This window comes from Dipodomys merriami, unplaced genomic scaffold (genome assembly GCF_024711535.1).
Source record: "Dipodomys merriami isolate MVZ:Mamm:240054 unplaced genomic scaffold, mDipMer1.0.p SCAF_35, whole genome shotgun sequence".
Classification (NCBI taxonomy): Eukaryota; Metazoa; Chordata; class Mammalia; order Rodentia; family Heteromyidae; genus Dipodomys; species Dipodomys merriami.
This window is the reverse complement of record NW_027205048.1, coordinates 10762200-10777261: the sequence shown is the minus strand read 5'-3', so window position 1 is coordinate 10777261 and position 15062 is coordinate 10762200. Positions and strand designations below refer to the sequence as shown.

Sequence of the window (15062 nt, the reverse complement as noted above, 5' to 3'; positions counted from 1 at the left end):
TTTTCCCCAAAATAGGGAGGATAAGAAGAGAAAATGTAGACCACAGAGCATGAAAAATAAGCTCAAGTTCTTAAAGAATAGTTACAGACCATTTTACTTAATTTTGCCCAATCATCTGATACCTGTTCCCTCTTCAAAGATAGCACTGACTAATGATCAACAGCACTCTCATGAAAATAACAGAAAATGGGAAGCAAAACAAAAAAGATATCCACAATGCATTCCCAGCATGTTGCTATTATGTTAATGCTTGTCTGTACTATACAAATTCATATGATTTCACAGACCAAGAATCTCTTTAAAAACTGGGAGAGAGGAGGGGAAGGAGTGATCTTGTCCAAAAAGAAATGTACTCTTTACCTGGCTTATATAACTGTAATCCCTCTGTATATCACCTTTATAATAACAATTAAATTTTTTTAAAAAGAATCTCTTAAAATAACTTATGAGATACCTACCAACACCACTTCATGTCAAGAATAATGTCATAAATGGCATCTGTTAGAGTTTGAACATTCTCAAACTTCATTCCTCGACTAAAATCCATTCCAGAAAAAAAGAGAGAAAGAAAACAACCTTTAATATTATAGTACACATTTTTTTAACTTAACATATTAAGAGGCTAGAGACATAGATCAATGGTAGAACATTTGTCTGGCATGAAATAAGACCCAGAGAACCAATCCTAGCATTCCAAAAAGACTTCAGCTAGCTTGCTTTGCTTGCTTGCTTGCTTACTTACTTACTTTATTTTCCTTTCTGTCTGTTTTTCTTGTCTGTTTCTCTTTTTTATTTTTTATTTTTTTTGACAGTCGTGGGGCTTGAACTGAGGTCCTAGATGCTATCTCATGCTCAAAATTAATGCTCTACCACTTTGAGCCACAGGGCCACTTCTGGTTTTTGAGTGGTCAATTGGAGATAAGAGTCTCACAGGGACTTTTCTGCCCTGGCTGGCTTCAAACCATGATCTTCAGATCTCAGCCTCCTGAGTAGCTAGGATTATAGGCATGAGCCATCAGCATCTGGCTGCCTTTCTTAAGATGGGATTATTTTGGAAAAGTTAAGAATTGTTACTGTTAAAAGCCGGGCGCTGGTGGCTCACACCTATAATCCTAGCTACTCAGGAGGCTGAGATCTGAGGATCGAGGTTCAAAGCCAGCCCGGGCAGGAGAGACCGTGAGACTCCTATCTCCAATAAACCACCAGAAAACCGGAAGTGGCGCTGTAGCTCAAGTGGTAGAGCGCTCGCCTTGAGCTGAAGAGCTGAGGGACAGCGCCCAGGCCCAGAGCTCAAGACCCACGACCGACAAAAAAAAAAAAAAAAACAAAAAACAAAGAATTGTTACTGTTAAGTATATGATGCAGGCAATTCTACAACTATCAATGATCTGCACTGAGACAGAAAGCATACTTAAGAAGACACTTAAGTTGGCATGGTGGCTCAAGTCTGTAATCCTAGTTGCTTGGGAGGTGGAGATCCAGGGATTATAGATTGAGGTCAGCAAGGGCAATAAAAGTTTACAAGACACAATTTCAGTCAATGATAGGACATAGTGACATGTGTCTGTTGTTCCCAGTGACACAGGGAAGCACAAGTAGGAGTATCCCATCCCAAGTGGGCCCAAGCACAAAGCAAGACTTCATTGCAAAATTAATGTACGCCTAGACACTGGAGCTCAAACTTTTTTTTTTCTTTTTACAGTCCTGGGGTTTGAACTCTGGGCCTGGGCACTGCTCCCTAGCTGTTTTGCTCAAAGCTAGCACTCTACTACTTGAGCCACAGTGCCTCTTCCAGTTTTTGCTGTGATTAATTGGAGATAAAGAGTCTCACAGGCTTTCCTGACCAGGATGGCTTTGAACCACAATCCTCAGACCTCAGCCTCCTGAGTAGCTAGAATTATAGGTGTGAGCCACTGATGCCTGACAGGTAGTTCATACTTATAATCAACTCAGGAGACTGAGATCTGAGAGTCAGGGTTTGAAACCAGCCTATGCAGACAAATCTTTGAGACTCATTTATTCCTTTTAATCAGCAAGAAACCAGAAATGGAGGCGTGTCTCAAGTGGTAGGATACCCAGCCATTAGCAATAAGGCAGAACAAAAGATCAAGGCCCAGAGTGCCAGTGAACACATACATACAAACACATACACACAAGCACACAAGCACACACACACACACACACACACACACACACACACACACACGTGCAAAATTGATACAAAAAGGGGCTGGAGGTGTGACTCAAGTGGTATAGCACCTGCCTACCAAACACAAGGCCGAGTTCAAACTCCAGTACTGAAAAAACACAAATACAAGGAACCACACTACATGTATCAGAAGTGCCTTTTTCCATCAAATCTCCGATATATAGGTAAGTTAACACAGATTAGAGCCAGGATTATGGCAAAAAGGACCTTCAAACTCCAGTACTGAAAAAACACAAATACAAGGAACCACACTATATGTATCAGAAGTGCCTTTTTCCATCAAATCTCCGATATATAGGTAAGTTAACACAGATTAGAGCCAGGATTATGGCAAAAAGGACCTTCTTTCAGAATACACCCAGTTTAAAGGGTACCATCAACATGATTCACCAAATGTTTTTCAAAAGTAAACTCATCTCCAAGGACAGAAGTATTATGAGATGAGTCAGAAGGATAATTTTTAGCAAGAAAGCTTCATTACTTCTGCTAGGCTGAGACCCAAGAAAAACAGAAACAATCCGTAAGTTCTTCAACCAGTGTGATCAAAGCAAAAAAAGAACTTACAGTCTCCAAGTCATTTTGCAACAGAAGGACTGTCAATATTTTGTTAACAATTTAATTCAAATTTTTAACTGAAATAAGGTCCATATAAAAACCAAAACTAGGTAAATAATTCCCTTCTTAAAAAGAGGAAAAGAAATTTTTCTTCCCAGCAAAAGCTGAGATGTGAAGACCCAATGGCAGCACCTAGAACAAACACTGCAAATGATCAAAATCTGTCTCAGGGGGCACCTCACCAGTGCTCATGGAAGTCGAAGGAAACGTAAGTGAGGTGGGAGTTGTTAAAGAGCAGCACTTGCTTCAGGTACGCATCACCAATAATTTTCTCTCTTCCTGCCTGGTCTACCAAGTTAATAATAACCTATGAGTCAAGAAAAAAGAAAAAATAATAAAATTGATTAGATGTTAGAATCATAATGTGATTTTTAATGATTTATCTAGAATTATATCTTCAAAACATTTTATGGGCATAATAAAAATTAATCTACTCAAGCATCAACTTTTTCCCATAAGAATAAATTTTTATTTACTATATAGTTTTTTTTTATGTTGTTTAGTTAATTGGAGATAAATGTATTACAAACTTTCCTTCCTGGCCTGGCTTTCAACTGTGATCCTTAGATCTCAGCTTCCTGAGTAGCTAGAATTACAGGTGTGAGCCACCAGCACCCAGCATACATTGGGTTTCTGAGCACTATTTACACCAGTGGTATAAAATACTTATCCATACATTTGCAACAACAAATTATAATACACAATGAAAATATAGTCCTTCATAATAGCAAATACTTGAAATACCTAGAATAATTTAAAAAGAAATGTGTAAAACCTACAAACAGAACATTATAGAACTACTGAAATAAAAGAAAACCTGAATAAATGGAAATACATACCATGTTGGTGAATGATAAGATTCAAGATGTCAAGTCTCCCCAAATTAATCTATACACTCAACAATCCCAATCAAAATTCGACCAGGATCTTTTTATGGACTTGACAAGTTAATTCTAAGGTTCATCTGGAAGAGTAAATATGTAGGAAAAATTTGGAAACTAATAATAAAGGGGGACTTGCCCCATTTGAAGAACAAAACATTCTATAGAGCAACTAAAATTGTGGAACTAACATAGAAACAGAAAGCTGATGCAACAAAACAGAGTAGCCCAGCAAAGACACCTACTGAGGAATCAAGGATACGCTTACCACCAGTGTGGACAATATGGATGATTTTATCATTACTGGTGGGTTAACTGGATACATAAAGGAGGGACTCATAATAACTCTTTGTGTCTCATTAATTATCCACTAAAAAATTCTTGATGCATTAATCATCTAAATATAAAAAAGCAGAAGAAAACTTCGAGTAATGTTTCCAAAATTGTAATTGGATGTGACTTTCTAAGCCTAACATACAAATGAGAAAGGATAAAAAGGAAAAGATGGACAGATGCTATGTCATTAAAATTTCAAATCTATGTATCAATGACAGTATAAGCAAAGGATTTTTAAAAAGGACTACTCAGCAGAATATATCTGAAGCACAAAATCAATAATATGTAAAGAATGCTACAAAATAAATTCACAAGAGAAAAAAATGTGTTGCTAATAAACATAGGGCTACAGCTTTAATAACAAAATGCAAATTTCAAAATAGAAAATTAGTCTTCACCATATAAAGGTAAATTTAAATACTAACACAAGCAGTACTGGGATCTGTAGGGAAATGACTGGCTTTCATTGTTTCTACAAGTGAGAACTAGTGGGCTTTTTGGGAATAATAAAGCAGTCGGCATCAACTTTAATTAGACATACAACCTTTTTATCCAGCACACTCACTTCAATTTTATTCTATAAAATACACAAGTATCCAAAACACACATAAAAGATTACAGCTTTTTCTTTGTTGTTGCTCTGAGACAGGGACTTGAACTATCTGATGCTTTTGCTCACTGGCTGTCACTCTACCACCTAAGCTGCACCTCAAACCCTACATAGCATTTTTTTCCTTTGGGTCAGTCCTGGGGCTCAAACTCAGGGCTTGGGCACTGTTCCTGAGCTTCTGGCTCAAGGTTAATACTCTACCACATGAGCCACAGTGCTACTTTGGCTTTTTCTAAGCAATCTGAGATTAAAAAAATAAAATAAATAAAATACAAAGTCTCATGGCTTGCTGCAAAACTATCCTCAACTCTCAGTCTCCTGAGTAGTTAGGATTACAGAGTGAGCTACCAGCTCCCAACCTTTTAAAGTAACAAAAATAAATGGTCCAAAGGTCCATCTGTGGAGAAATGGTTATAACAGCCATGAAATCTTCAATGGTATAGCTCTCTTTTGACTTAAGCTTCAATTATGAATATGCATTTAGCAAGATATTAGGGTTTGGTTTTTTTGTTGTTGTTACAAACAAGAAATGGCTGCTCAAGGCTCAGAGCAAATCTGGAAGTAGCACAAATCTGGAAGTAGTGTCAGAATGGCTGAACTGAGTGACTACAAACACCATTAAGGACATGAGCTCTTCCTACCTTTTTTACCCTACCAACAAGGTTGTTAAGCCCCCTGCTAGTTCATTCACAGTCTTGAAATAGCTGCAGCAGCTCCACATCAAATCCAGATACAACCACTACAGGAAGGCTGCCAGTTCTTGTGTCCTCTTTATTATAGCAGGAAACTCTCTTGCTGCAGCTTCCCAAGGGAATTTTCCACATTATAACTCATTGACCAAATAGCCAATGAGCACACACAGGCCTACACCTAAACCAATCACTGGCAAGAGCAATGGTGCCACCTTATTGAGTCAGAATGATGGTGGGCCCAGAAAGCAATTACCCAAGAGAAGGAGGTAGATAAATGAACACAGTTGGAGTACTGTTAGAAATTAGGAAGTGTCTGCTCAATACACACACCTACAAATTGATGTGAAAGTCAATAGGGAGCAAGGAGGAGTGTGGGATGAGGATATTTCTTCTGCTACAGATCTCCTATTGCTTCATTTTACAACTGTGTGTTATATTTGAATATGGTTTGTTCTTCATACTACTTATAATTACATATATTGTTAATTGTGGAATAACATGTGAATTGATATGTGAATTTAGATGTAGAATAATGCCAAATCATACTGACAAACAATTCTGTTCCACAAACCACCCTCGAGGTAACTTTGTTATCAGTGTCTTTTCTGCAGATAACTAAAATGCATTTCTATATGTGTGCCTACTATATATGTGTATGTGTGTGGAAACAATAAATAGATAAGAACTATATGTAATGTGAATGGCATGATTTTGTTTTGTAGGATTTTTTAAAATAGTAATATACTATATGCTGCTTCAGTTTTTCATTTTCTTTACTGTCTCAACAATGTGATTTTTATTGTGCTTTTATTACCTTTAAGTAGTTGTATGAAGACTATGTTACAATTCAATATTTCAGTTTGCTAAGTACATCTTGATTGATATCACCTCACAATGTGATTTTTAAGATCTTCTCATCTTAGTAAACATGAGTCTACCCAGTAAGTAGCTGTATTAAATATGATAGAAATGATGCACTTTATTTTGCCACTGCATTGACCCTCTGATGAGCAGGGATTTTTTTTTCTTTTTTTTTCTTCCATGAATGTTCTTATATATATATTTTCTTGATTGAACAGTTTTTCTCAAGTAGATTTAAAATTTTTCTAATCAAGGTTTAGTTGTTCCACATCCGTGCTAAAACTTAGTATTTTTTCTCTTTCTTAGTGTAGCTATTCTGGTGTATGAGTCATGGTTTTAATTTGCATTTCCCTGATGACTAACCAAGTGGAACACCTTTTCACAGGTCTTCTGGCTTTATGGAAACCATTTTACATGAAAAGTCTGCTAAGATATTTTATACAAGTTTATTTCAGCTTGTATCTATTTTTAATGAATTTATAAATGCCTTTAAGTATGTTGTAGACGTAAGACCTTTATCATATATGTACATTGAAAAAAACTAAATATTCTTTTCCTACGTTATGATTTTCCTTTCATTCTCTTACTTGTGATTTTTATTTTCCCTGCTACTGTGACTTGAATTCAAACTGCACTCTTTCTAGGCAGGGGCTCTGCTGCTTCAGCCATGCTCCCAGCACTTATGTATGTGTGTATGTGAGTGTGTGAGTATGTGTGTATATGTTTGTGTGTGTGTTGGTTGAACTCAGGAACTGGACATCTTCTGGATTTTTGGTGGTTAACTGGAGATAAGAATATCATGAACTTTCCTACCTAAGCTAGCTTTGAACCTCAATCCTCAGATCTAAGCCTCCTGAGGAGCAAGGATTACAGATATGAGCTACCAGTGCCTAGTTGCTCTCAGTACTCTTAATGATGTCTCTTAATAAACAGAAGTTCTTTAAGACTGTAAAGTCAAACTTGTCAGACTTTATCATTATATTAGTTTGGTAAGAACTCAAATCTATTCAATATCAAGTTTTCCCTTTCAGGAATACAGTCTTTCCTTAGTATCTTTTTCTGTGTTTATTATACCTTTCAGTTATTTCTTCCTATTTGTTGTATAAGAGAAATATAACCTACAGTATTACTGCTAATAGGTAAGAACATTACTGTCCCACATGAATCTTTTATGAAAGTCTAGAATTTTATATTTTACCCAACAGTTTTTAATTTATTTTGGTTTATCTGACTGCATTCCTACATGTGAGTGTATGAACCATGTGATCCATGAGTAGAGAAAAAAAGGGTACTGACAGATACATATAAAATTGTTGCCTCGGGGCTGGGAATGTGGCTTATGGTACAGTGTTTGCCTAGCATACATGAAGCCCTGGATTTAATTCCTCAGTACCACATAAACAGAAAAGGCCAGAAGTGGCTCTATAGCCCTTGAGCAAAAAAAAAATGAAGCTCAAGGACAGTGCCCAGGCCCTGAGTTCAAGCCCTAGGATTGGCCAAAAAAAAAAAAAAAACTTGTTACCTCCAAGAGGTAAATGGGACTGAAATGACTTCTTTCTCTTTTTTATTTTCTTTTTCTTTCTTTTCTTTTTTTCAGAGATAGTGCCCAGGCAAAAGGGTTTCAAGGTCACAAGGTTAGCACTTTACCACCTGAACACAGCTCCACTTCTGGCTTTTTGCTGGTTAATTAAAAATAAGAGTCTCATGGACTTCCTTGCCCAGGCTGGCTTCGAACCATGATCTTCAGATCTTAGCTTCCTGATTATCTGGAAGTACAGGTGCAAGCCATTGAGTGCCTGGCTGAGATTAATTATTTGTTAGTCTAGATGCTTCTTGGATTGCTCTAGAGTAGCTGAATCCATCATTATTAAGGAACATTAAGAATATTTATAGTTTAAATATGTTTTCTAACTTCATGACAAATTGAGCTGGCTGCTTAATTATGAATAGTATATGTTATTTTCATGAAATGTAAAGAAATAGATACATAGGCACATCTACATATGAAGGAACATATTACTACCACATATCAAAGCCCACCTGTTTTTTGTAAATTTTCAGTTGTTCTTCGAAATGGGCACAGAAATAGGCAACAGTTTCCTTTTCACCTACAAAGAAGTGATACAAAATCTATTTTTCCTTCCCATGTTTAAGACAGAAATTAGTGTCTATCCCATCTTTCTTACTTTTAAATAACTTAATGACAGCTTAAATGATCATCTAACCATCATTTTAAAAATAAAATGTTAAGCCAAAACTCTGATTTTTTTCCAGTTAGACTAACCTTCAACATATCTGAAAGTGTCACTTGTGAAATTATGACATTTAATATTGATATATACAACCTACTTCTCAGCAAGGGCTTATGTTACTTACAATAAAAGAATAAAGATCCCTCTTAAAAATGAAATAAAAAGAATGAAGTTTACTAAATTGTACAAAGAATGCAAGGTAACTTTGTAGATAAAAATCTTTTAACTCATCCTCATTTAGCAATTTCTATTTAAATGACTTAACTCATCCCAATACTAAGAATACTAGAAGAAATGAAATTCTCAATGTTTCAAAAAGGTTTTCACTGAGAAATTTAAGTAAAAGTATTTCATTCATTTTTGGACTTCATCTTGGTAAAGTACTTCCCGCTTCTACAAATATTGGCTATAATTACATTTTCCAAAGTCAAACATTCAATAAAGTGCTATTTAAAACAACAGCAGTCTAATATCTTTGCTCTCTTGTTAGAGAAACTTTTAATGTTAATGTTAAACAAATGATTTAGTCAACTCCTGTGATTATATTATCTTATACTACATTTCACAATAAGAGTCATTGTTTTGTTTTGTTTTTGCAGTTCAGGGCCTCATACAAACTAGTCAAGTACTTTATCTCTAGACCATATCCCCAGCCCTAAGAGTTATTGTTTTGAATAAAGTATCTAGCAAAGAAAAGTACATATTTGTCAAGTGTCTACTTTTTAAAAAATTCTCTTTGAAATCATCATTTGTAAATCAAATACTTATCATGCTTACTTTTGTCCAGCCGAGGTCTTGGATTGTATCGATACCCAACCTGGCTCCAAAAGACAGGCACAGAACCTCGTGTTTGAATAAATGACAAAGTATGATTATGAACATGAATTAATTGCTCAGTCTCTACATAATTGGCAACATTTCCATTTTTATCCACTCCTCTTCGTTTATAGCGCATTCCTGAAAAAAAATTGAAACAAATATTTGGAAAAATAATTGGTCTGGCCAGATGCCAGTGGCTCATACCTGTAATGCTAGCTAGTCAGGAAGCAGAGATCTGAGAATCAAGGTTCAAAGCAGAAAAGTCTCCATGAGACTCTTATCTCCAATTAACCACTCAAAAACCAAAAGTGGCACTATGGCTCAAGTGGTAGAGCACTAGCCTTAAGCACAAAGAGGCTCAGGGACAGCACCCAGGCCCTGAGTTCAAGCCCCACAACCAACCAAAAAAGAAATTTGTTCTGGCCAAGAACAGTGGCACAGGGGCTGGGAAGGTGGCTCAGTGGTACAGCGCTTGCCTTACGTGCATGAGGCCCTGGGTTCAATTCCTCAGCACCACATAAGCAAAAAGAAAAAAGCCGGAAGTGGCGCTGTGGCTCAAGTGGTAGAGTGCTAGCCTTGAGCTGAAGAGCTGAGGGACAGTGCCCAGGCCCAGAGTTCAGGCCCCACGACCGGACCCAAAAAAAAAAAAAAAAAAAGAACAGTGGCACACACTTGGAATTCTATCACTTGGAAGGCTGAGGCAGGAAGATCAAGAGTTTGAGAGTAATCTAGGCTACAAAATCATTTAGTCTGCCTAACTTATGCTTCTTAATCAAATACAAGTCCAAGAAGTCATGAAGGTTCCATGTGAATCTGGCAGACAGAACAAAATCACTGTACATATCAATGATTTTAAAAAGCTGACTCTCAACAGTTTTCCCAAAGATACTAGCTCTCTGTAAGGACCTGCCACTATGATAGAGGATGTCAGTTCAAATGCCAATATTCAGAAACAACTCTCAAATGACTTCCTTCTCTTCTCTATACATACATCTCCCTGTCTGTCTTTCTCATTTTGCTGTCTTCTTTTCATCCTTCCTTAGAAATTAGTCCCTAACTGTACCACTATACTTCATCATCAAGCACTTTGAAGTCAGCTGTGCTTCTAAATCCATGATTGTCAAAGCATTTCCATACATCTGCATCTTTCCCATCTCACTTGGGTTTGATCTGGTCTTTATTATTGGGCTGGACTTTATTATGATCCTCTACTCACCTGCTCTATGTCTACTCCGGCGTGAAATAAGAGCCACTAAAAATCGTGGGTGAATGTCATCAACACAGGTAGATTCTTGAGGGGGGGTCTCTGGGCTGCTTTTCTCATCATCAGATGATTCAGTATAATTAACCACAAGTTCTTCAATCTGCACAAAACCTTGGATAATGGGGATAATCCAAAAGTCCACATCTGGTGTCTGAAAACAGAATGAACATCATGTTGTTTATATTCACACAACACTTAAATCCAAACAACAGTCAGCACCTATGTCTATGTGTCTTCAACCATATTTTCTATTTAATGAATGGTAAGGGAAAAGAAAGGAAAAAGGGCTTTTCCTTTCTTCTACAATGATCAAAAAGTTGGGAAAAAAAAAACATAGCACAGGGGCTAAACATCTGTGTACAAATTGAAGTTATATTCCCAACTAGCTCACCTTAAAGAACTCACCCCTAATGTGTCCCAGTATTTCCTCCATGAATAAAGTTTTTTGTGAATTATAAACAATGCATGTGAAATGTTCACAGTGCCTGTCAAATGGTATTTAACACAAATAGCTGTTTCGTTTATTATTTAGTATAGTTGATTTTTAGCCCTCAAATGTATGCTAAATACAATCAACTCTGATCACATCATTGTGAAACACATAGATGTACTTTATGTCCTAGTTCGCCTAACAAAAATCTAAATAGTAAGCGAATAGCAACAAAAACCCTCTCCATAATTGTTGTACTTTTGAAATGTTATCCAATATAATTAGGAAGGTACTAATCAAAGTTAGTGACATCCTCTTCTGAGAATACTGTACTGAGGACTAAATTCAGGGTCTTGAATTGGTAAGCAGGCACTCTCCCATTAGCCCACACTTCCAGCCCTGTTTTTCGAGAACTTTTCTGCCCCAGACCTCAAATGGTGATTCTCCTGCTCTCAGCCTCTCAGGTACCAAGGATTACAAGTGTGAGCCACCAGAGCCAGGTTCTTATGCACTTTTAAAGGTAAGAACACTGAGATGTCTTTTTGCTTTGTTTGTTGATTGGTCTATTCCTTGATTTGTTTTTTTTTTTGTTTTTTTTTTGGTTTTTTTTTTGGGTCCGGTCGTGGGGCCTGAACTCTGGGCCTGGGCACTGTCCCTCAGCTCTTCAGCTCAAGGCTAGCGCTCTACCACTTGAGCCACAGAGCCACTTCCGGCTTTTTTCTTTTTGCTTATGTGGTGCTGAGGAATCGAACCCAGGGCCTCAGGTATGCAAGGCACACGCTCTACCACTGAGCCATCTTCCCAGCCCCCCTTGATTTGTTTTGAGACAAGGTATTGTTATATATCCTAGGCTGGCCTAGGACTTGAGAACTTCCTGCCTCATCACCCTGAGTGCTAGGATTACAGTGTGCACCACCACATCTGGTTTCAACACATTTCAAACCTACTTGTCTTCTATCATCATGCTCAAAATTCTATCTCAGTTTCTTTTGATTTATGGAGCCTGAAGAAAAGAATCTTAGGAAGGTTATTTAATAATGTAGTTGTACAGAGTCTACTTGCATCATTCTTTTTTTTTTTTGGTCAGTTATGGGACTTAAACTCTGGGCCTAGGCGCTGTCCCTGAGCTCTTCAGCTAAAGGCTAGCACTCTACCAATTGAGCCATAGTGCCACTTCTGGTTTTCTGGTGGTTAACTGGAGATGAGTCTCAGACTTTCCTGCCCGGGCTGACTTTGAACCGTGATCCTCAGATCTCAGCCTCCTGAATAGCTAAGATTACAGGCATGAGCCACCGCCGCCCAGCTTCTTTTTTTTTTTTTTTTTTTAAATTTTGGTAGTAGTGGGGCTTAAACTCAGGACTTCGCACTTGCTAGGCAGGAACTCTATCATTTCAACCATGTCCCCCAGCCTGCACTCATTATTTTTTATCACCATTCTTGTTATTTGTATTTTGTTCTTGACAGAAACAAAGAAACACATCTTAGCAAATGTCACTTTTATTCCAAGTTGTCTGTTTTAAATAGTAAGTTAAAAGTGCTCTGATAAAAACTACAAAACACACTGGAACTCCACAGAGCCACTATAAAGGACAAATATTCACCAGAGTCCTCTGTCACTGGGTTTTAAGGATCATAGTTTGAGTACCATCATAAATAGCAACGAGAATACTCTTATGCCTCATTTTCAATAGAGACATAATAGCTGGCTGGCTGAAGACAACACTAGAAAAAGTTGAGATCTGGGGATCACGGTTCAAAGCCAGCCAGTGCAAGAAAGTCAGTGATACTCTTATCTCCAATTAACCACCAGAAAACCAGAAGTGGTGCTGTGGCATAAAGTGGTAGAGCACTAACTAGCCTTGAGCTAAAGAGTTCAGGGATAGAGCCCAGGCTCAAACAACAACAAAAGAATTAAGTTAAAATCATTTACACAAGTTACCAATATGGGCAGATAGGAGAGTGAAAGGAGAAAATTTTGAAAGGTTAATTGAAAGGTTCTCTGTGAGCCTATTCATCCATTTGCCTGTTTTATTTAGTGTCTAAAACTAAGTGGTACATGGGGCTGGGAAGGTGGCTCAGTGGTAGTGCTTGCCTCGCATGCATGAGGCCCCGTGTTCAATTCCTCAGCATCACATAAACAGAAAAAGCCAGAAGTGGTGCTATGGCTCAAGTGGTAGTGTACTAGCTTTGAGCTGAAGGCTGAGGGACAAAGCCCAGGCCCGGAATTCAAGCCCCATGACCAACCATAAAAAAAAATAATAATAAATAAATAAATAATTTGTTGACTCAACAAGTAAATAGTCTTTGTACAGTTATAATTCTCCAATACATGTGACAGAGTAAAGAAACAGACTAGCGATCTCATCATATTCTATGTCTTCCCTAAGTTAACCACTGGCAGTGCTGAACTGGCCTTAAGAGATTTGCTTACCTCAAATCCCAGATGAGAAGCCAGAGTGGTTTCATTACAGGAAAACTGAGCTCCAACACTCACAATGGATACAAACAAAATACCTCTTTTCAGAAACTCTAAGGACCTGAGTTCCATAGCCTTATATTACTGCCCTCCTATGGGAACCAGCTAAACAGGCCAGTAGGGAAGCAGTGAAATTATGAACTGCCTTAAAATAGAGTAGTAGTTTTTCCTAGTTAAATGATTCCCTTCCACACAGGGGAAAACATTAAAGTAAGATTTCACAATTTATCTTAACACAATTAAAAAGCATTTGCCTAAAAGTTACTGCCAACAGGAAGGATATTTAAAAAAACAATTACTCACACCAATCTCTATAAGATCTTGTATCATATATTTATTCCAAAAAAATCGATCATCAACCTAGTAAAGGAAAGAAAAAAAAGTTTAGAAACACATTATTGTTCCAGACAGGACGCTGCTTGAGCTATGGGTGGTACCTTCTGCCACAGGGAACAGCTGTCCTTCTCCCCAGAGCTCTGCCTCTGTACCGAATTGGTCAAATCATAGGTCAAGCTGTAGTAAAAGGATTCTGAATCCATGAACATCTTCAGCAACTCTTCAAGTAATCTTCTCTCCAACTTCTCCTTCTCTTTACTTTCTTTAACCTATAGAAAATAAATTTCCTATTACTGCAGGAACAGAATGTAATATATTTGGATGATCCAAAACTTTCAAGTAAGAATAATCCCAAAGATCTGAGAAAAAAAGAGCTTCAATATAACAAATGGATTGAAAATAAATTTACTACCAACCAAAGTACCTTCTGACTTAAGACTAATCAAGAATGAATGCAAAACAGCTCTTACTTTCTTTTTATTAGGAGCAGACACATTGGATTTAATATTTGTAAAGGTCTTCAGTAGAAACTTTGAATCATCAGGAGATGGTATAATCTTCTCTGGTTTGTTAATTCCAAAATGATGCTTCTTACAGAGCTACATAATTCAGAGAGAAAAAGATAATACATTATTAAGTTCAGCTTGCTAAATGTTCAAGGCTAAGAGTACAAGTGAATGCATTACTCACATATTTGGATTAAAGTACTTCAAGAATTAGTGATAGTGGATAAAGAATACAGCTGTGCTTTCAATGATTAGAAGTCACATTAAACATGCAACACAGGGCCAGAGGTATGGCTCAAGTGGTAGAGTCTGCCTGGTAATTGCAAGACCCAGAAATCTAACCCTAGTACCACATTAAAAAAAGAAAAACAGGCTGGGCGCTGGTGGCTCACGCCTGTAATCCTAGCTACTCAGGAGGCTGAGATCTGAAGATCAAGGTTCAATACCAGCCCGGGCAGGAAACTGTGAGACTCTTATCTCCAATAAACCACTAGAAAACCAGAAGTGGCACTGTGGCTCAAGCGGTAGAGTACTCACCTTGTGCTGAAGAGCGAGGGGACAGTGCCCAAGCCCAGAGTTCAAGCACCACGACAGAAAGAAAGAAAGAAAGAAAGAAAGAAAGAAAGAAAGAAAGAAAGAAAGAAAGAAAGAAAGAAAGAAAGAAAGAAAGAAAGAAAGAAAGAAAGAAAGAAAGAAAGGCAGACAGACAGACAGACAGACAGACAGAAAGAAAGAAAGAAAGAAAGAAAGAAAGAAAGAAAGAAAGAAAGAAAGA

At 37.4% G+C, this 15062-nt stretch overlaps 1 protein-coding gene across 2 annotated transcripts in view; it reads right to left on the bottom strand.

Moving 5' to 3' along the window:
- The window catches only part of Inpp5f (inositol polyphosphate-5-phosphatase F), a 92932-nt gene that overhangs the window by 19282 nt on the left and 58588 nt on the right, over nt 1-15062 (bottom strand). For both annotated transcript variants that reach the window (XM_069988153.1, XM_069988152.1), the window contains exons 4-11: nt 14252-14380; nt 13883-14050; nt 13749-13805; nt 10492-10690; nt 9234-9413; nt 8245-8312; nt 3007-3131; nt 459-536 (exon numbers count right to left, since the gene is read on the bottom strand). In XM_069988153.1, the coding sequence (XP_069844254.1) occupies nt 459-536; nt 3007-3131; nt 8245-8312; nt 9234-9413; nt 10492-10690; nt 13749-13805; nt 13883-14050; nt 14252-14380 (1004 nt within the window). The remainder of the gene's footprint in view (nt 1-458; nt 537-3006; nt 3132-8244; nt 8313-9233; nt 9414-10491; nt 10691-13748; nt 13806-13882; nt 14051-14251; nt 14381-15062) is intronic.